The 21,716-nt window shown below is 42.1% G+C and overlaps 1 protein-coding gene across 1 annotated transcript in view; it reads left to right on the forward strand.

Moving 5' to 3' along the window:
• Positions 1 to 21,716, forward strand: part of FGD6 (FYVE, RhoGEF and PH domain containing 6) — a 103,211-nt gene that overhangs the window by 40,894 nt on the left and 40,601 nt on the right. Inside the window, exons 4-8 of the mRNA XM_067559791.1 lie at positions 1,314 to 1,381; positions 1,476 to 1,506; positions 17,058 to 17,209; positions 17,961 to 18,117; positions 19,854 to 19,941. Coding sequence (XP_067415892.1) covers positions 1,314 to 1,381; positions 1,476 to 1,506; positions 17,058 to 17,209; positions 17,961 to 18,117; positions 19,854 to 19,941 — 496 coding nt within the window. The remainder of the gene's footprint in view (positions 1 to 1,313; positions 1,382 to 1,475; positions 1,507 to 17,057; positions 17,210 to 17,960; positions 18,118 to 19,853; positions 19,942 to 21,716) is intronic.

Below are 21,716 nucleotides of genomic sequence, written 5' to 3' on the forward strand. Positions count from 1 at the left end.
TACATGTTTGTACAGCATCCAGCACAATTGTGTTGTAATGCAAATAATTCTACATTCCATTTTATTAGCCAGTAGCTTAAATATTCATATTCCTGTCTTTTTTTCCTTTCACTAATAAAACTGGGGATTCATTATTTTACACTTATTTAGCACTTTTCTTGAGTGATCTCATAACAACATAATGGTGCACAAGCTTTTCCAGTCATACTGTTCCCCATCCCATTAATGGAATCGGTCTTTGCCACCCCTCCATTACTGCACAATCAAGGTTTGCTCAGCAGTGGAATTTGGGCTGAAGGCAGAACTGGGTCTGGGAAGTGGAGCTGGGCTTGGGGGATGAACAGGGTTGGGGACAGAGCTTCCCCCCGCTGACATCCCTGCACACTGACCCACTCCGCACCCTGCGAATGTTCCTCCACGCCCCCTTAGAGGGGCATGCCCCACAGTTTGGGGACCACTGCCATAACATTTCAAGGATTAAAAAATCAGATGAGACAGCTCGGGGTGGGGGCTCAATTGTGAGAATTCTCTCATTTTTGGTTTTGGAAAAATGAGAATTAACCTTCTACTGTGATTGGTTTAAACAGAGCACCATTATAATTCAGACCGTGTGCTATCATGTCACGTTGAGGGGGTGTGTGTATTTATTTGTGTGCGCGGGGGGGGGGGGGGAGAGAGAAGAGGGAGGAGAGTTCAGGAGTGAAATCTTCATTTACTAAAATTACATTTCTTCTATACAGTAGACTTTACTAGCTAAAGAAGTCTGACTGTAGTTAATTTTAATTTATTCTTTTAGATTTAGTAAGGCAGATTGTCAATAGTTAACTTTTTTTCTTTTCAAAGTAATACTATTTCCTGTAACATTTTTGTCTTTATTAGAAGCAGCATGAAAAAATTAAGAAAATCTATGTTCATATATTGACAAATGTTCCTAAAACATGTTACTAAAACATTTGAGTTTACTACAAATTTATATACAATATTCACAAATGAGCTAATTAAATTGATGAATATGAATATAGAGTATTATCCACACTCCACTTGTTTCAATAGCTGATAGCTATCACTTTCAGTATGGGCTCTGAAGCTTTCCAGAGTTTCTAGACAGGGAAGACAGTGCTTATTTATAGATTAAATGTACCCGTCATTCTGTCCAATTATATTCTAAATTCAATTTTGCAATAATTAATCTCAGAATACCAATAGACTTTGGAGCAGTAATAAAGTAATATTTTTTGTAGGAAATTTGGCTTGAAGTTGATCTTTGCTATTTGTTTGTGGGTACACAGTATAACATGTAATTTTATCTGCAGAGTAAAGCAACTGGAAAGAAAACGAAAGTTTACCATATTGTGAAGGAGATCATGAGCTCGGAGAAAGTGTAGGTGTTAATGCTAAACTCAAAATACTTATTCAGTTTATTTTAATTCTGCAGTTCAGATGTAATTATTTGCTTTTTGTTGCTTTTCTAACAGATTTGTGGATGTGCTAAAGCTCTTGCACATTGTAAGTATCTAGTAAAATTTTTTCTTATGGTCTTTGTTCTCTTAAAGTTCAACATTTACAAAGTATTGTAGTGAACTTTGTTTTCCTTAATGTTTCCTCATTTAAATCAACTGAGTAAACCTAATTAGGCCACAGTATTAAAAAAAACCCTCCAAATTGCTGGAATTTTTTCCTAACAAATATAGTGAGTAAATGTGCTGTGTGGTGGTTTTCTCCTTAGATCAGTGGTTCTTAACCTTTCCAAACTACTGTACCCCTGAAGCCTGAGTCCCACCCCCATGGGGCTGAGGCATGTAACTTAGTTTCATGGCGCCCCTGTGGCTCCAGGCAATTGCCTTTCTTGCCACCCCCAATACCAGTTCTGCACTTGCGACCCCTCTAAAACTGTCACAACCCCCAGGTTGAGAAACACTGCCCTAGATGCTCGTGCAAAATTTCCATTTAAACTAGTAGGGTTTTGGATTAAATGTTAGAATATGCTCCTAATTGTTTTACTATAGCTCCTTACTTGTTAATGAACTATCTGGTTGTTTGACAAGAATAATTCTTTCTCCATGAGTACTAGTATGAATAATTTTGAACCAAAAAACTGTAAAATAATTATTGGTTTTTTACCATCTTGAATATATACAATGTATGTAAAAATACTTTATATGATTCTTAGATAATTTATTTAAATCTAGACTTTTGTACTGCAGTTATCACTATAGTACTGTATGTTTTGAGCTATAACTCTTTACAGGCATGCATTTTACATTCCCAACTGTTTTGGGAATGGATACAATACAAATGGCCAGTAATGGAAAAGTGCAAAGTAATACTTATTCATGTATATTTGGTGCTTTGGTATCAAATCCATGATCTTGCAGGCTAGTGACACAATAAGCAGGTATTCTGTTAGCTACTGTAGAAGATGATAGAAATAGCAAATGAGGAGGAGTTTGGCTTTAATTGGCACCTAATTTTGCTGTCTAACGTGTCAGACATACAGAAAAAGTACTGGTAATGGATTGTATAAACAGAACTACTGAGTTGAGTACATACTTTTTTTACATCACAAGAGTGTACTGATAAAGAATAAGAAATCATGTTTTTTGTCATGTACTGCTGATTTTCAGTTTTCCTAACTCTATCTCTCCTGAGTAGTTTTTCCCCAGGAAGGAGAGGCAGTTCTACATATTCAACATTTCTCCTTTTACCCAAATGAGTCTCTTGTGCAGCATATTCTGCCAGATTGGAAACAAGGATACGTTTTTTTTCTGTGCCTGTGAAACAGACATCCTCTCTAACACAGGAAAGAAAAATATTACTAAACCACCTGTTGATTTTTTCTGTTATATTTTTTGAATAATTGTTTTCCGATTCTGTTAGGGCTTGAACTTTAATAAGACCATGTCAGATAGTAATGGCCAGTTTATAATTTACAATCAACATTGTACTTAGGACAGGCACCAAGAATTTTAAATACCTGTTTGAAAAAATTGGGCATAAGGCACTATGAACAGATAGTGTTTAAATAGCAAAGTTGTCAGTTTTTAATTAGTTGTTAGCTGAAAAATAAACTGCATAGCAGAATGTTATCAAATGAATGGGGGGGTTTGTTGACTCAGGGACAAATAACAGAACATAGAGACAGTGTAATCTAGCGGAGACTACGCTGACCAGAGAGTTAAGAAGCCTGGGATCTAGTCTGTCCTCTGACATTGATCTGTGTTGTGTGACCTTAAGCAAATCACTTGAGTTCTGTTTGCCTGTGTTTGTCTGTCTTATCTGTTTAGATCATAAGCTCTTTGAGGCTGGTACTGTGTGCGCCACCTATCACAATGGGGCTGTGATTTCAATGGGATCTCTTAAGTGCTCCTGTAATATAAATAATAATAGACAGTTTAGTCTGGAAAAGCTTCATCAGTGCAGCCAGGACTGTCTGGGAAACATATTTTTTTTTATTTTTATTAAAAAGAAAATCACTATCCCTATTGGCAGAGTTTATGGAAACCCAGTATTGTGTTTAAATGGAACAGTACTCCCAAGGAATCTGAATATCCACCAGAACGATGCCAAGTCCTTAAAAGACAATTATGAAAGTGAGGTTCTACGCTGAAAGCAGCTTTGTAACACTGTCGTCGTGGGATTCCTCTTTTATTGTATCCCAGTAATTTTCGTCTTTCTTGTTTAGCTTACTGAGTGCAGCCAAGCAGTTCAGCTGGGCTCTCAAAGTGAAGCCTGGCCCTTTCCACCCTGTGCTTCAGCACCTGTAATATAGGTTCTGCTGGCCAAGTGAGGCCCTGTGTGTTTCTTCAGCTGCAGCTATTTGGAGTTGAGTAAGCAATTCTGTTGATGGTGTACAGATTGGTGTAGTATTTAGTTCACTCAGTCTTCGCAACATCGACTCTGCAGCATCAACAGGAGTAAAAAGCAGTAAAATCTTATTTTTGTCACTGAAGTCAACAAGTATAACGCTGAATACACACAGGGTGCAGATCTGATTGAGAAGATGCCATTTTACACAATCATTTTTAAGAGTACTTGAAGTGAAAGTTAAGGTAATTGAGAAAGGGGATATAGGTGCAGGCTGGCTATAAATAACTGAGTCTGATTTTGCTTGCATTTTGATTAAATTAACCAAATTGCTTTAGCTGAAACAACTCCTCCAAGCACTCAGAGAACCCATCTGAAGGCTGTTTTTTTTCTTTTTCATTTCATGAGAAGAGCAGACAATACTACTTAAGACAGAATGTTTGATCATATAGAAAATGTTTTGGTTTAGGGGCATTTATATAGTGCCATGAATTAATCTAAGCAATGTGTTTGCTATAAGATACTGGCCTTCAGAATTTTTGCACAGCGAAGTTTGCCAAAATGTGTTGAGTCAATGGTGGTGTTCTGAGATGAATGACCCATTTAACTGTAGTCCTGTCTCCGTGGTCTTTTTGATAGCATATTCTTTGCATTTGTCAGCATGAGCAGGGCAGGAGCCAGCACCCTTCCCTACACTCCAGTATCCAGGGAGTATTACACCTTGCACAGGCCAAATGGCTCCCTCCACAGTACTGAGGTAGATATAGAGATGTGACCCCTCACCATTGCCCTCTGGCTCTCACGACCTCATTTAGCCTTATGGGTTGTAGAGTGAACAAAATTAAACAGTGAACAGGGTCTTTCATTGGTTGAATTGTTGTCAGTGTTTTGTCTGCTAGAGTCTCTGGGTTAGTAACTTCTTGGTAGTCTTTACCCATATGCCAGTCTAATGGGTTAGGTAAGCTAGGGAGTGTATCTTCCTGGGTACTTGTACAATGCCTTGCACGACAGGGGCTGAGTGAGGCCTTTGCTGCTACTGTAATACAAATAAACCATTTGCTACTGGTGAGTTATAATGGCTAGGAACTGGTAAAAAGAAAACGGGGCCATTAGCAGACATTAAATCAGCATTTTTTTATGGCAGATATAGCAAGTGACCTGCTGTGAGCTTGATGGATGTTGAATTGAGAGAATGCTAGCTAAGCAGGGCTTGCACATTCCATCGGTAATTTGAACATTCACTAAGCTGAAGTGAATTAATGTTCATGACCCTAGTCTTCCTTTAAGATTTGCACAAGGTTGTAACAGATTATTCTGCAGGAGCAAGATTGTCATAAGTGATTTTAGGTGTTTCATTCTTTGGGGGCCCTGCTTCAGACATCACAAATGAGCGCCTGATTTTTAGAAAGTGCTGAGCCATCTACCTTCTGAAAATTGGGTCTCAATATCACCAGTTGCTTGGCCTGTCTCATACACCTGGGGTTCTTTTAAAAAAAAAAAACAAAAAAAACAAACAAAAAAAAAAAAAACTGAGTCCCCTCTCCTGCCCCCCCCACCAACATGCTATAAAAATTCCAGGACCCGGCGAGGGGGCTTGGGGCTCTGAGCTCCAGCTCTAGCTCCAGCTCCATGGGACGCCAGGGCTCATGGATCCCCAGCTGAGAACTGCTGTCGTACACAACAGGAAAAATTCAAGGTGTCTCATGTTTTCATCTTCCAGCTCCTTAATATGTGTGTGTGAAGAGGGATCTTGAAATGTTAGTGTTTGACAGGTTACATACTGGAACAAATTTTCAAAAAGTGGCCACTGATTTTGTTTGCAGATTGGGTATTTAGGCACTGAACTACAGAGCTGCAGTAACTGCATGTGCAAGTGGTAGAAGCTAGTTGAATCGGCTGAAAACTTAGACCATAGATAGGGAAATATCTGCTTCTCATACATGTGTGATGCATAAATGCATACTCTCAGTATATGAGATTTGGTTTGAGCTCTCTAATTCAGCATAGGCTAGCTCCGTGGCCCCCAACCACTTTCTGGTGGAGTTTCCCTTCTGTGAGAAATTGGCTGATAGGTGCCATCTTTTATGTCCCCATCAGCCATGCCCTCGTTTGATAGCTGCCATTTCTTCTGTCCGTATTCTCTCTTGTCCTTTTCTGCCTCTGGTCTGTCTCTCTTCTCTCTTCCCCTCCCTCCCCCCCACCTTTCTGGCTGTCTCTGTTTGTGACTCCCAATCAACAAAAGGCTACAGACTACTTGCGATGGGGGCATTTACTTGGTTGCACTTGAGGCCAGATGCATATGCTCTTGCAACTTAGCTGACTGCTGGGAACAGAGGAGAGATGCTTGGACCTGTGGGTTGCTGCCTGAGCCAGTAGCTGCATACCCATGAGCTCCTCCTATGTCCATTTGCATTAGGGGCCATTGCTGGAGCAGAAAGAGAAGGCAGGTGCCGTTCCAAGAGCCACCCACTGCATTACCCAGAACCACAAGCACATTCATAGTGGAGAAGTGTTGATCTGAGCTCATGTAGCTTTATCTCCCCCACTGTGCACTCTCTCATTGGGCTAAAATTGGGGCCACGCTCACCAGTTTGGGAACTCTGAGTTAGTTTGTTGCTATTCTCATAGCACATTTACACTGTAAAAATACTTTATTCTCTTTAGATTTCTAAGATTAGACTGACTTCACAATATAAACTAAATTGCAGTCAAATACTAGAAAGAAGCAATCATCATAGATCTGGACAACAAATATGGTGTACAGAACTAAACACAAGGCTGGGAGTGAGGCACTCCTGAGCTCTGATCTTAGATCTGACACTGTTTTACTGTGTGGACACTGAACATCTCTGCCTCGGTTTCTCTATCTGTAAAAAGTAAATAGTGATATTTACCTATCTGCCAGATGTGAGGTGAGGATGCCAGTACAGCTCTCTCAACTTCTGGAGTGCTTTAGAATTGCTGAATTATGGTGATAGATCTTTTCGAGACAATTAATAATGAATTACAGCTGTAGCTAGATTATAAAGAGATGCTAATGGAATAATTTGGTCTGGAAGAGAGCACTGGTGGGCTATCTAGTCCATCCTCTGCATTAGGATACTGCAAACATCCCAGTCAGATAATTGACTGTGTTGTAAAAATTAAGTATCTTATGCTATTAAAGACCTATGCATTATTGTACTAGTCATGAAATTGACATAGAATTACTTGTCAGCTTTCTAAGACTAATGTGGTAATTCATATATTTGAAAAATAGCACAATCAACATGTATTGTCTTAGCAAGATCAGTGATGCTTCATAATGAAGTATATTTGTTGCCCTTTTACATTAAATATGTGTTTGCAAGATCTATCACAACTGTTCCGTGCAACCATACTTACAGTTTGCCATGTTATAGCAGCCTGGCCCTTTCTAGAACATGAAAGTTTTTGTGCGTGTGCCTTGAAGAGTCTCCAAATGCAGAAAATTTCCTGACACCAAACTGATATTTAAGCTATTTGGATTTGTTCATAAGCCAGAATTGTGCATTAGCTGAAAGGTGTTTCTGCTGGTGGCATGTTTGTGTTACAAGAAGTATGTGATTACAAACCAAGGTGAACATATGAGTGGAGCCCAAGTAAAAAGATGCCAGGACCAGCATTAAATTATGCAGTTGTCGTCTCTTTTTAAATAGTTTTTTTTTTAATTGCATTCTTTTGATCTCTTTTCCACCACATCTTGCTTAAACAATGTCTGTCTCTCCCTGTGCAGTGAAAAAGCTGTCTGATCTATGCTTTTCTGAATAGTGGAACGTTAACTTCACACATTTTAAATGAACTACAACTTTACAGAAATCTGAAGCCCACGTGGGCTCAGGCCAGCAGTTCAGTGAAAGTTCAGCATGTGGTTAAGATGGATCTGAATTTGGGTCCACATTATTTCTCTTGTTTCCCAGGCTAATACGGGGTTGTGGGTATCACTTGTCATTGCCTTGCACTTGCAACACTCTGACAAGAGGGATGCAAGTCATTGTGGTAAAAGGTCTTTCTGGGAGAGAAGTGTATGTGTTGATCACAGGTGATTCATATAGGGTCAGTGCTATTTCAAGTTCCACAGTTGCTTAACTAGCTGAGGAAATGGTGTCAAAGGATTTTTTTTTCCTTACTCCAGAGTAGCTCAGACATTGCTACAAAGTGCAGGCAAGAGTATAACAGTTTAAAGAAAGCAAACCTATTCATGCATTTAAGTTAGGAATGTCTTACCAGACAGTAACTGAAGAATGAAGTATTTGTAAGTAATTAAAACTTACTGGAGTAACTGAGCTGCCTCAGGAGCCTACTGGATAATGACACCTGAGGCAATCTGTAATAGAAATGGGTATCATTGTATAACCCGCATTCTGGTGACAATAAAATGTGCCTTCATCTCAAAGTAGGGAAATGAAGGGATCTTTTGTGTGCACAATGAAAGGAAATACAAGAAAACTACAGTTGGGCTAGATACATATAACAACATAAGACTGGATTCTGCAAACAGCGCTGCATGAAGAAGTTTGTGCATCTGGGCCATTGTTATTTATTTATTTACTCCTTTGAAAGGAAAAAATAGTCCTGTTAAGAAACTGCATGTCAACCTACCTTTTATCTTTCTCTCTCTCTCTCTCTCTCTCTCTCTCTCACACACACACACACACACACACACACACACACACACACACACACACACACACACACACACACACACACACACACACACACACAGCAATATTTATATGCTTCAGTCACATAGCATGTGAAACTTCTATCTTGTGTCACAAATGGTACTCTTCAGTTGAGTAAATATCTCATTTTAAAAAGTGAATTAGGTTTTTTAAATGCAGTATTAGTACAGTTCAATGTATTTTATTTGAGAAGTGATTTTAAATATAATGTATGATTCTTAAAAATTAATGTTAATGTTGCTGCATTGCTTCAAACAGAATACATTGCCAGTGACAGCTAGGTTGACTGCCTTTGAACAATTCAGTGAAGGAGGAGTTTTTAGCAGTGTTATGTTCTGGTATAGGTATAAAAATCTGTGATTGTATTGTGGATTATTTAAATATAATCGCATGTAGGTACTCCTGTGCTGCTGATCACTGAGTGCCTAATATGCATACATAAGTTAACTTTAACAATGATGATTTATGTTATGAAAGTTGGGCCTGTTTTTCTCTTTAGTAGTGAACAGATTAGTTTTAGAAGAAAGCAGGCAAGTGCATTCAATTAACTTCACTGTAATTCTTGTACTTCTCTTCTTGTCAGAAAAACTATCCCTGTAGTGAATGACTTGCATTTTTGGAATGAAGTTTCATTTTTTTTTTTTTAATTAGTCTTTTTTTATTTTCTATGTATTTAATTATATTAAAAATGCACCAATTCTAGGCTCTTGGTACAAATACACAATGTTAATTAATTTCATACTCAGTGGACCAGTAGTCCTGAACATAGACACACTCACCACATTCTCTTATCTATTTAACTCTTCCCACGTTTATCTTCACTCTTCAAGCTTGTTCTGTCTGCCTTCACATCTTTTAAACTTCAGCTCAAGATGAACCTCAGGAGAGTGACTTCAAAAGAGCTGACTGGTCATAAATACATTTGTAATATGGCTATTGTAACAAATGCACAGTGCATGTTCAATAACAGTGATTTGATAATTCCCAAGACATCTGAACCTTTTTTCCTGATTTTGTTTTGTTTAACAGTCTGGTTTGCCATCATTTGTAGGTTTAATTTTATTTGCCTTGTATCTCCTATGTTACCTCCTATCTCCCTTTCCTCTCTGCAGTAGTTCCTCTGTTGACTAATTAGTGATTGGGCTGACAATCAAGTATCTTGAGTGGCTGTTACGTCAATCATTAAGTCACACAGGGCATAATCCAAAACCCATAGAAGTTAATGATGACCTCAGTGGGCCTTGGATCATGCCCATAGAGAGCACCAGGGTCTCCTTGCCCAATCACATACCAGAGTCTTAGCATGCTATACCAGTAACTTAAATAAATGGTCATAACTACAAATGGAGTTCTTTTTTTGTCTACTTGTGCTTAAAACTGACTTCCTGCTCCTCTTCCAGTGTCTTGTCAGGAAAAAACCTCTTCTACTGATTGCATTGTATACAAATGAGCTTTTATGCATTGTGCCGTACAATGTTCAGATAAAATTCTTGCTTTGTCCTCTGGCATAGGTTACATTGTTTTGGGGGAAAAGACTCTTTCTCAGGGCTGATCTACACTATAGAGTTTTGTCGACAAAAGTTGGCTTTGGTTGACAAAACAGTGGAGTTGTCCACACTGAAATGCTCCTCCCACCGATGCAACTCTCCTGCTATGCCAACATAATAAAACCACCTCAACGGAAAGTGTAGGGCTTATTTTGGTGTAGTTAGGGCAAGGCAGAGTCAGTGTAGACGTGTTCCTTATGTCAGGTGTTGGCTGTCATTCTTGTCAATTTGAAATGGACAAGAAAGCCGGGCAGCTAGAGCCCAGCTGCCCCTCCGGTCCTCTGGAGAGTGAAGTGGCTGGACCCTGCTCCTGGGGACTACTGCATTAGAGTTTAAACAAAAACAAAACAAAGCAGATGGCCTTATTCATATGGAAATGATCCGTTTCACATCATTTATGCAGCCTTGTGTGACACAGCTTACTACCAGCTGCCTCTATGTGGTTTCTGACCTTAGGGCAATGGTTTCCAAACTTTTTACTAAGGCGACCTACCAAATGCAGTTTGTTTTTTTGCAATCTACCGCTATATATTCATACATTATAAAGAAACCACCGTTTACTATTTTTAAATCCTGTAACAGTGCAACAGCAAGATTGATTTTGTATTAAATTTCATATAAACAGTACTGTATTAAGGAAAAAGTTGTTTGCGTTATATGGAGTAGTGCTGTCAGAATCTGGCACTCATTTTAAAAAAACAGCCCAAGGCTGGATTAATGAATAGGCAAACTAGGAACATACCTAGGGCCCAAAATCCTGGGGGAGAGGAGCTCTTTCCCCCCCCCCCCCACACACCCCTCCCTCCACAAAAAAAGTTCATATAGCATCCTCCACAGCTGCCTCCTTACTCTGCTGAGGGGGCTCTCTGCTCTGGTACCGCAACCCAACATGCTGTGGAGAAGAGATGCCAGGGTTTGACCCAGTTGCCTGGCCATCATGATGGAGAGGTGATCAGGCCAAAACACAAGTGGTGCTGTGACCCTGTGTACCAGGTTGCAATGCCTGGAGTGCAGAGCCTGGTTCAGCCTCCTCGGACAGGAGCAGCTGCTCTGGGGGGGGAGTGCAGCGCGGGCTTACTCGCCAATATCCCACATCCCCAGGCCTCCCTCTGGGCCCATGACTCATTTAGAACCTTCCTATGACCCACTGGTGTATCGGGACCCATTGTTTGTGAAACACTGCTTCAGGGTACTGCTTAACACTCAAACGATACCAGCAGTTGCAATGACTAATACAGCCCAAATGAATTTACAGGAGTTCTGAAGAGCTTTGAGCAAAATACATCCAGTTTTGTAACTGGCACACTTCGAACTGGCCTACACTACAGAGTTTTGTTGACAGAAGTGAGCTTTGGTCAACAAAACAGTGGAGGTGTACACGCTGCAATGCTCATCCCGCTGATTTAACTCCCCTGCTATACCAACATAATAAAACCACCACAACAAAAGGTGTAGGGCTTATGTTGGTGTAGTTAGGGTGAGGCAGAGTCAGTGTAGACACTGTGTTCCTTATGTGGGCTGTTGGCTGTCATTCTTGTCAATTTCACAGCTGGGCTGGAGCCATGAAATTTACAAGAAAGCTGGGCAGCTAGAGCCCAGCTCCCTCCTTTCCCCTGGAGAGCTGAGCAACTGAACCCCGCTCCACTCTGGGTGTGAGGGAGAAGTCCTGGGTGGCTGGACCCCCTACAGTCTGGGAGCAGGGCGAGAAGCCGCAGCTGGATGGACCCTGCCTCTGGCAGGGAACAGGGAGGGGAGAAGCCTGGGTGGCTTTGCTGCCTGCTTCCCCACTGGAAACCAGGGCAGCCTTGTCAATTTCATGGCTGAATGTAGACGGCCTTACTGAGACCAGAAATGCACTGAGTCTGATATATAAGACAGGATAAGAATACTGTTGGATCTCGCTATTTTTAGCTCAGCCAAGGCCTTGTCTACACTACGTTACAAAGATAAGTCGACTTGTGTTAGGTCAACTTACAGCAACCACATTAATTACTGCAGTGGCTGATGTCCACACTGCCCTCCATGGGTCAGTGATGTGCATCCTCACCAGGAGCACTTCCATCAACCTACGAGGGGCAGTGTGGGAAGCTGAGAGCTTTGTCTCTCAGCTCCGTTGACAGCTCCCTGCCGGGAGCCTGGCTGCCCCATAAGCTTCCGGGAGCCCTGCAGGCTGCTACTCCCTTCCCACCCCCTAGTTCCCGCACTCCATCAGGAGCCAGGGTCCAGCCGCCCATGGCCTCAGCCCTCCCCACTGGGAGCTGGGGTCCAGCCGCCCGGGGCTTCAACCCTCCCCACTTTCAGCCTTTCTACTCACTGTCCAAAAACCACCTGCAGTTGCATGCCATAAAGTGCCCAATTCCAGTGTTTTGTGACCAATGCAACCATGGGATTGGGGTCATGGTGGGAAAACATGGTAGATACTGGGGGTATTGCTGGGAGATGGTGAGGGGGATGGGGGTGTTTGGGTGGATGGGTCTGGAGAAGGGTGCTGGACTGATGGAACTGCTAATTGAGAGAGCTGGTCAGCATTGCTGTGAAGTGTCCTCTCAACCTCCTCCACCCCAGCAGCACTCAGCTCCAGGGGAGTGTTGTTCTCAGAAGCTATGGTTCTGAGGAACCTAGGGCTTGTAGTTCAGATTTTCCTCCGTTTGACATCCTAGACATTGACTCAGCTCATATCATACACTGTTGAATAACTGTTTAAGTAAGGTACAGTGGTGTTACACGATTTTTAAAAATTGTGTAAGTTTCATTGTAAGTAGTAGAAAAGGTACTCAAGACCCAATGGTAGATATTCACCATGGGTGAAATCCTGGCCCCATTGAAGTCAATGACAAAACTCTCATTGACTTGAGTGAGGCCAGGTTTTTCACCCAATACGTTCCGTGATGGCCAAATAAACATGATAGCCTGGTCTGACCTGGGAGGTTTTTTAGCATAGAGAATGTACTGTCTTTTAGGATGAGCAATCAAGTTTTCCCAAAGTAGGTAAATATTTTGATTGTGCCAAATGATTTATAATATTAAAAATAAACAAACAAAAAACCCTAATAGCCTCTGTGTCCTTATATGCTTAGTTTTCTCTAAGGCTTGGTCTCTGCTACAAAGAGTTGACCTAGTTGTGCATGTGTCTACACTCAAATTTTGTCTCCTGCCAACATAGGCATCTTGTTATATAGTAACACAGTAAAACCGTCTTCCCGAATGGCACTGAGCCATGGTCGACATACTGTGGTCAAGGTAGTACAAGTGTAAACACTGCACAACCTATGTTGACCCTAACAGTCTTCCAGCAGCTGTCCCCTAATGCCCAACAGTGATGGCTCTGGGAGTCACGAAGACCATACGCCACCCCACCCTTAAGAGTTGTTTGCGCTATGTGGGGTATTGCTGTCAGAGTCCGGCACTCATTTAAAAAACAAACAAACCCAAAACCAAGGTTGGATTAATGCATAGGCGTATTTTAGTAATGCCTTTTCCTGATTGCCCTGCTTGGTGAGCACACCTAATAGCTCTCCTTTGTTGTGTGCAACTGCCCAACCAACTGTGCTGGCTACACTTTCTAGATGCACTCCTGCCTAGAGTAGACAGGAGATACTGAATCTCCTGGGCCTGTGGGGAGAAGAGCCTGTCCAAGAACAGCTACGGACCAGCTGTAAAAACATCAAGATCTACGAAAAGATTGCAGAAGATGGATGCAGGTGAAAGGACGACAGGGGTCAGCAGTAGTGCCAGATGAAAGCAAAGGCATACCACAAGGCTGTGGAGCCAACAGTCAATCTGGTGCTAAGCTGCAGATCTGCTGCTTTTATAATGAGCTGCATGCCATACTTGGTGGAGATCCCACCTCCACCCTCCAGACCACCGTGGGTACCTGGGAGGAGCCCATGACAGATACCCTTGCTTTTGACAGTGAGGAGTGACATGTGGCGGGGGAGTCCAGCCATGCAATGAGCCAGGATTTCTTTGAGACTCCATTAGCCAGTTCTGCCAGCCAACCATGGACGACCCTGATCTAGGGGAAGAAACCTTGGGTAAGTGTGTGCATGCATCCACCCTTATAAAGTTTAAACGTAAAGATGGCACCCAGCCCACAGATATCTGCTTTCTGTTGTTTTCCTCCTATGAGAAGAGGTAGAGGTACAACAAACAGGGGTAGAGTTATCTGCTTTTCATCCCCCTGTAGGGTTAAGCTGGGAGGATGGGGGAAGGGATGTGGAGTAGCTTGTTTATGTACACTAGGATGTCCCTTGTATCCTCCTGAGCGGAGTTGATGAGATCTTCCGTGGAGGTATTATGCAGTCCTTTCCTGAAGGCTTCTGGAGAGGGCTGCCTTATTTCTTCCTCCTCAGTAGAACATGATCCCATGCCTTTCCACAGTGACATTACTGTAGTAAACAGACTAATGGCATGTGGGCCTGGGCGGCTTAAGGATGCCAGCAGGAACTGTGCTCTAGATATCAGCTAAAATCACCACTGCCTGTGGAAATGATGCCAGCATTCAGTGCCAATGCCCTGTGCTTGTACCCATGGAAATAAGGGCTGATTTTTTTTTTATTTTATGAAACTAAATAATTCCCTCCTCTTCCTACCTGCCCCCCCAGCAGGCCACCGTGACCATGGTTGTGGCTAGCTAGTGGTGCTGTGCAGAGGCACTCCAAACCTGAAATGTCAATCGGCAGGTCTGATTTAAAACTTTTATGGCAATGAGAGAGGGGAGTTCTGAAGCATATCTTTTTTGTTTTCTGTTGTGACTGTAAATGAAGTGATACGTCTGTCTGTTTTATGTACAGCTGCTGCTGTTGCCTTCAGGGGTTCCCCCTCCACACCTGTGCGTGCCTGACCCTGAGGAGGAGAAGAAAGAAGCAGATTAGGGAAGACACATTCAGTGAGATCTTAATAGCCAGTTCTTCTTAGCATATACACAATGCGCCTCATGCGGCATGTTACCAGGATCCATCATCGAATTTGGTCCACTGGTTGGATCATTAGCTTCCCCGGCTGACAGGGAGTGCAACATGAACGCTGATGAAAAGCCAGTGCTTCGCTCGATCTTGAACAGAGGGCTGAATTGAATATAGTAGAAGGCCTGGAGAAGGAAAGTGGGGACAGGAGAGAGGCCCAGGAGTCCCAGCTGGAAAAGGAGAGGGAGATGCACCAGGACATAATGGGGTTCTTAGACAGCAAAGACAGATGCTGCCGACTTGTGATTGTTGGACCTGCATGTCAACAGGCTCACCTTGCTTTGCAGTCAATGAAGAACTGCATTTCAGCTGCTCTTTACCCCCACCCCTCCAAATGTGGCATCATGGGACACATCCCTACCGCTGCTGCTGTGGTTGATGTGTTTGGCAGAAATGGACTGAATTGGGCATGAATGCTTGTCTAGCGTTCTAATTTTAAAGTTCTGTTCCATTCATTTATTTTATAAGTTTGCATTGTATCATTTTTAACTGCACAATAGTCTTTGCACTGTTTTGTTATGCAATACATTTTTAATTTTTTGAAATAATTTAATCTTTATTACTTCGTAACATATCCTGTTGAATGCCTAGTGCTACCAAAAACACCATTAATTGTAGAGAAACCGGCATTTCAACATCACCAATGGTAATCCGCCAGTCAGGACAGAACGTCCCTGCTGCTGCTTTCTGAACAGTCCTGTGTTCTTAAAGATGAAAGCATCATGTGCCTTCCCTGACTAGCCCACACTGATATAGGTGAAGCATCCCCAGTCATCCACCAACACTTGCATAATCAAGGGAAAGTAGCCCTTTCTGTGGATATACTCTGGCACCAGTCCACCTCCCTACAAATGGGGATATACATGCTGTCTATCACCCCACCGCAGATCAGGAACCCCAGTGCTGCAAATCCATCCACTATGTCCTGCGCCTTGCTGAGAGTCAGTCCTGTGTAGCAGGAGACAATGGCCCCCACTGTAGACTTTCCAACTTCACATGGGTGGAGTTTGGGGAGTGAATGGGGGGGGCATTGCCCCTCCAAATTTCTGATGGCTAGGAGTGGGGATCCGTCAGGAGGTGAGCAGGAGGGCTTCAGTGGGGACCAGGCGAGACGTGGCTGGCTGGTTGGGGTGAACTGACCAGCCCAGGGCTGGGTTGGCGGGCTGGCCTCCTACTGGCCAGCCTAGGGGCAGGGGGACCGGCGTTGCTCTGACAACTGGGAGCGCTTGGGTTTGTGGTGCTCCAAGGGCTGGGGCGAACCGGCTGGGGCCAGCCTAGGGGTGGGGTGGGCTGCTGTTGTGGTGGGCCAGCATTCCGGGGGCACTTGTGCCGCCAGCCGGCCTTGGGTTGGGGCTGGCCGTCAGCGCTCCAAGGGCTGGGATGGACCAGCCAGCCTGGGGCTGGGGTGGGTTGGGGCGGCACAGCTCTGGGGCACAGGCTCCAGGGGCGCTTGGGTCGCCTGCCACTGGTGCTGGGGCGCTTCAGCACTGCGGCCACTTGGCCGGTCTGGCTGGTGCCTCCTGCTCGGGCCACTCAGAGCGGGTCCGGGGCTGTGACAGGAGAGGGGGCAGGGCCGGGGGCTAGCCTCCTCCCAACAGGCTGAGGCAGTTCACGAACCGCCCACGGTGACTGCCCCCCAAATTAAGCAGTCAAACTCTGCCTATGCAACTTCATGATTTCCCACTGACCAATAGCAGTCCAGCATTGCAAGCTTTCACAGTGTGATCGCCACTCGCTTCTCAACTGTCAATGCAGCTCTCATTCTGGTTTCTGTGTGGTTGAGGGCTAGCTCAAACTCGGTGTACAGATCCAGGAATGTGACTTTTTGCGTCAGAAAGTTCTGCAGCCCCTGGGAATAACTCCCCTTATTGACAGGCCCTGAGTTAAAGCCACACAATACCATAAAACAGTTGATACCACCTCACCATCTGTAATGAGTAACACTCTGCAGCATGTCTGCAAGGGAAATACTGTCATCTGTGTTGTTGCCGGAAAGCCAGTTTCTCAGCAAGTTTTTTTCCTCTTTGTACTCCCAACAGGATTTCCGGGATGCAGTGGCACATGCTTCCAGGCAGCTAGGAAAGCCAGTGATTGAGGATAGGATCCTGAATCAGATCCTATATTACCTACCTCAGTTGTATGAACTTAATCGGGACCTCCTCAGAGAATTAGAAGAGAGACTGTCTCACTGGTAATAATCAATAAGAGTGCAAGGTTTTCCATAGTTTAATATGTAACTATGGAGTTAAGTGAATTTTAGTGTAAGTAGAGCTTTGCTCTTTTGTAATCTATGTGCCTTCTAGACTCCAGAACTGACTTCTGAGCCTAAGGATCTAATTTTCAAATGAGGGTAACTGAGCATCCAAATTCCACATTTAGATTCATGAATTAATATTAATTGGACATATGCATGTAAATGCCTATTTGTGCAATCGGATTTTGGACCAAAGCTAAATTCTTCAAAAATAGGAGCCTAAAGTTAAGATCCTTGAATCTACAGTTGAGCATCTAGGTAAATGGCCTTATGTTTTGGAAGTTCTGAGCATTCACACTTTCATTGGCCTCAATGTAGTGCCTATCTATGAATCCAGGAGCCTAAATTTAAGTTCCTACTTTTAAACTTTTGGCCATAGGCACCTGACTAAATTGGCAATGTTTGAAAATTGAGTTCCCTATTTCACTCTATAGGACAAGATGCCAGCATATCAATTCTTATCTCCTTTGGAGAGGAGAAGCTACAAATTTAACAATAAAATTAACATACACATTTTGGTTTTCCCAGTTAGATAAGCACTAGCTGTTTATTTAATAAGCCTTCTTTTTAATCCACTACTAAGTTATGACAAGTGACAGAGAAAATCAACTCTGCTGGTTTCTAAATTTTAGATTATTTATTTTTATATAGCTGTATGCTGTTTTAATTTCTCTGTTCTCTCTTTTAGGATTGATCATCAGAGAATCGCTGATATATTTGTGAAAAAAGGACCCTACTTAAAGATGTATTCAACTTATATCAAAGAATTTGATAAGAATGTTGCGCTGCTAGATGAACAATGCAAGAAGAACCCTAGTTTTGCTGCTGTGGTTAAAGATTTTGAGGTATCTTATTTTTTTGTAAGATGTATCTTAATTTCTGGTTTCTTAACTCTGGTGATCTTTTGTGAGGCTACAAAGATCGTTCTATGATGCAGTTTTTCTTCTTTGTTTCTAGGTTTTAGTTGGGGAACAATGGGTAGAAGGAATTCAATCACTCTGGCCTAGATTTGCAAAAATAGCTAGTGATTTTGGGTGTCTAATTTGAGACATATTAAAGGGGCTTGATTTTTGGAAGGTTCAGTGCTTTCTAAAAATAAGGCCTTTTCAGTGAGATTTAAGATGGGCAACCAAAATCATTAGTTGCTTCTAAAAGTTTGTCTCTGGATTAAGTTATGTACTGACTTCTATCATTGTAACCCTATTGATTTCATTGGTGTTGCAGAGTAAAAAATCAGGGCAGAATGTGGTCCTTCACATCTTGTGTTTGGCTTGGAATGGAACCTGGGAAAGAGAATTTTCACAGCTGTGAGCCTGACAATAAAACAAAACAATTCCTCTTCCAAAATGCCCTCAAGCTGAGCACGTGCAATAATCACACAAAAACCAATTACCAGAGCCAGGCTCTCACTTTGTCCCTTTGAAAACCAATCAGAGAAGAGGTGTAAACTCTTAACATGCAATCCAGAATACGCATCACTGGGCGCTTGAGGATTATTCACTATTTTGGCAGAGATTAATTCAGTAAAGAATGTTTTGAGACTGACACAGTAAGCAACTGCTGAGCTCAATACTGTGCGACTTCATTTCCAGCAGAAACGTCATTAACTTAACCATGACTATTGGCTTTTCACAGAGGGCCTGTTTCTCACCACGCCCCACTAGGTCTGCGATCATAAACATAAGTCTGCTTTGCATGGCCAGCATCAGGTGCTTCCAGGCATTGCCTGATGTGTGGGTGTGTGTGCTTGTGTGTGTGGTTAGATAGGCTTCTTGCCGCAGGGAGAAGGAGGCTAAAGTGAGGAGGAGGAGAGAGCAAAAGGATGTAGGAGAGAATAAGGAGACAGCAGTTAGCAATGAAATAGACAAAAACCTATCCCTGTTAATGAAGGTACTTCTTGTCCGTGTTGCTCGTGTACAAATAGCATCACCTCAAAAGAAATGATTTTCAGGCAGTTTGAACTGGAAGAAGTGATAGGGGAGGGCCAAATCATCTGACCAAGGCAATTAAAACATTGGAGCATGACCGAATAAAAATGTTTACCTCTCTGGTGTGTCTTTGGTCCGGCTCTGTACCACTTAAATAGACTTCTGTAATGAATGTTACAGCCTTCTCCACAGTTCTGTCTGACTGATAAGAATTGTGATTCTGAATGAGCATACCACCAGGTTACCTTCACTGCTAGTTGACAAGTTTCCCTTATTTCTAGAGAGATTCATGTAATTCTGCTCTTAAAACAAAGGCAGATGCTTATTCCGGTGTTTGCCTGTTGTGTATCTTCCTAGCTTATGAAACATACTATTTTTGTGCGTGTTCTGTGTGGCGGAATGATCAGATCTAGCTATTAGCAGTACTATAGCAAGTGGACCTACAGATAAATCTTACTTGTGTGTAGCTGAGGACTGATTTAGGCAGCTCAGATTTATATATACTGCAGTGGAGTTAAAGCAGGATAACAGAATGCATGCTTTTGCAGTATACAGAAGTAAAAGTCAATTATTTAGAGGCACAACTTCTTTTGGTAGCAGGGAATTGACTATTAGAGGATTGTGGATATTTATTTTGGGTATTTGTCTTTCAGATGAGTCCTCGCTGTGCTAGTCTGGCACTCAAGCACTATCTGCTCAAGCCAGTTCAGAGGATTCCCCAGTACAGGCTGCTTTTGACAGGTACTGTCAAGTTGCTCACAAGTTTAAAAGTCAGTCATCACATGTCTCAGGAAATTGGCATCTAGGCCATCACAACACTCTGCAAAGAATATTTACTTGATTACAGATGTATGAAGCTCTTTTAAAATGTACTATGCAACTAGAAGTTCTCCTCAGTAATATTGGCAGTCATAAAATACACAGGAAAAATGCTGGTATTCCCAGCCAAGTGATGCACTTTGTGGTAGATAAATTCAGCAGTAGTCATAAACGTCAAACCTTGTTATGGTTTGCTCTGTTTCCACAGGTGTGGAATACAATTGTGTCCTTAGGGGCAGGATAAGACCATTGATTTCAAACATGAGAAGGATGCGGAAAAAGAGGTTCTGACCACTGAAAATAAAAATATTTTTCTTTTAAAATAGATTTTAACCCAACTACTAAATCTTCTAATCCTGTTTTTTTTTCTTTTCTGAAATTAGATACAATTTTAAAGAGAATGTTTTGCCTCCACTGAAATCTTCTCTCTCAAAAATGTAACCTAATTCTTGTTTTCTTGTTAACAAAAACTACAGGTTTTAAGTCCTATTGCTTGGTTTATAAAGTTATATGTTTTAGGAATGTAGGGAAGATGCATTATGAAGGACAATGTCAAGGATTTAGGATCTTCCAGAGTTCTTAAATATTTAGGTTTTTGTTTTTTTCAGGCTACTGTCCCTCGATGAGAAATTTTAAAAATAGTCTCTGTATATGTAGTAACTACAAAAATAAAATGCTCCATGACCTTTTTCTGACTCTGCAGCAGCTAACCAATAAATGTCATTTCCCCTGCAGTACTTAGATCAGTGATACAGCTGCATAGTACAGATTGAACTGTTACATAGCAGTCACAAAATTATTGTTAAAAATAATCCTTTTATTTTTAGTTCCATTAAAATCAAAGAGGGAAGGTGGGGAAAACTATATGAAAATGGGTTATTTGTAAGTGGGAAATGTTCATGTCTCTTACAGTACAAGGCAAAGTAAAAGCTTATAAAAAGACGTCTGACACTAACTTTAGTCATGGCAGGGGGAATGCTGTTCATTCCAAATTTAGAGGAGGAATCTGGATTTCTAAAAGAGACCAAAGGCATAATTAAAAGGGGTGGAACTAAAGGACAGGGAGGAGTAAAGACCTTGCTGATAAATGCAATTGAGACAGAGATCCCATTACTCAATGGCTTTAAAAACAAAAACAAAACAGGCTCCTCCTTATCATTGGTTCTAATTGCAGGGGATGTGGGAGAGGAGTTGATGGAAACCACTGGAGTGTCTTGTAAATCCTCTTCTGTCTGACTGATATCATAGGGCCAACTCATGCAATTGGATCTGTGCAGGCAGATCTTTGTGCCCATGTAGAGCCCTATTGACTCTGTGCAGGGGTAAGTAGCTGCCAGCATGGATCAGATTGCAAGATCAGGGTCTTGGTTTCTGAACAGAATTTTTATCTGTTCCATGGGAGGGGTGGAAAGCTCAAAGATCAGATTCTCATCTATACTGATTATTTTTTAAATAACATTCTTGGAAGAAGCAGTAAAATAACTTCAAAGGCAGAACTATACTTTCCTTGCTATTGCTTAGCCTGCGGTATCAATCCACATTGCAATATATCCACCTTGGCCATAAAGTGAGATTATTTGCACCTCCCCTATGCATAGCTAGATGGTCTGTCCACTGTGTCAACTTAAAGCAACTTGGCTTATATTCTCCACAAAAATCTTGCACTGCTGGGACTTCAGAACACACTAAAGATACTT

Source organism: Emydura macquarii, unplaced genomic scaffold (assembly GCF_026122565.2).
Source record: "Emydura macquarii macquarii isolate MOO-44397 ecotype Brisbane River unplaced genomic scaffold, CSIRO-AGI_Emac_v2 contig_2205, whole genome shotgun sequence".
In the NCBI taxonomy this organism is placed as follows: Eukaryota; Metazoa; Chordata; order Testudines; family Chelidae; genus Emydura; species Emydura macquarii.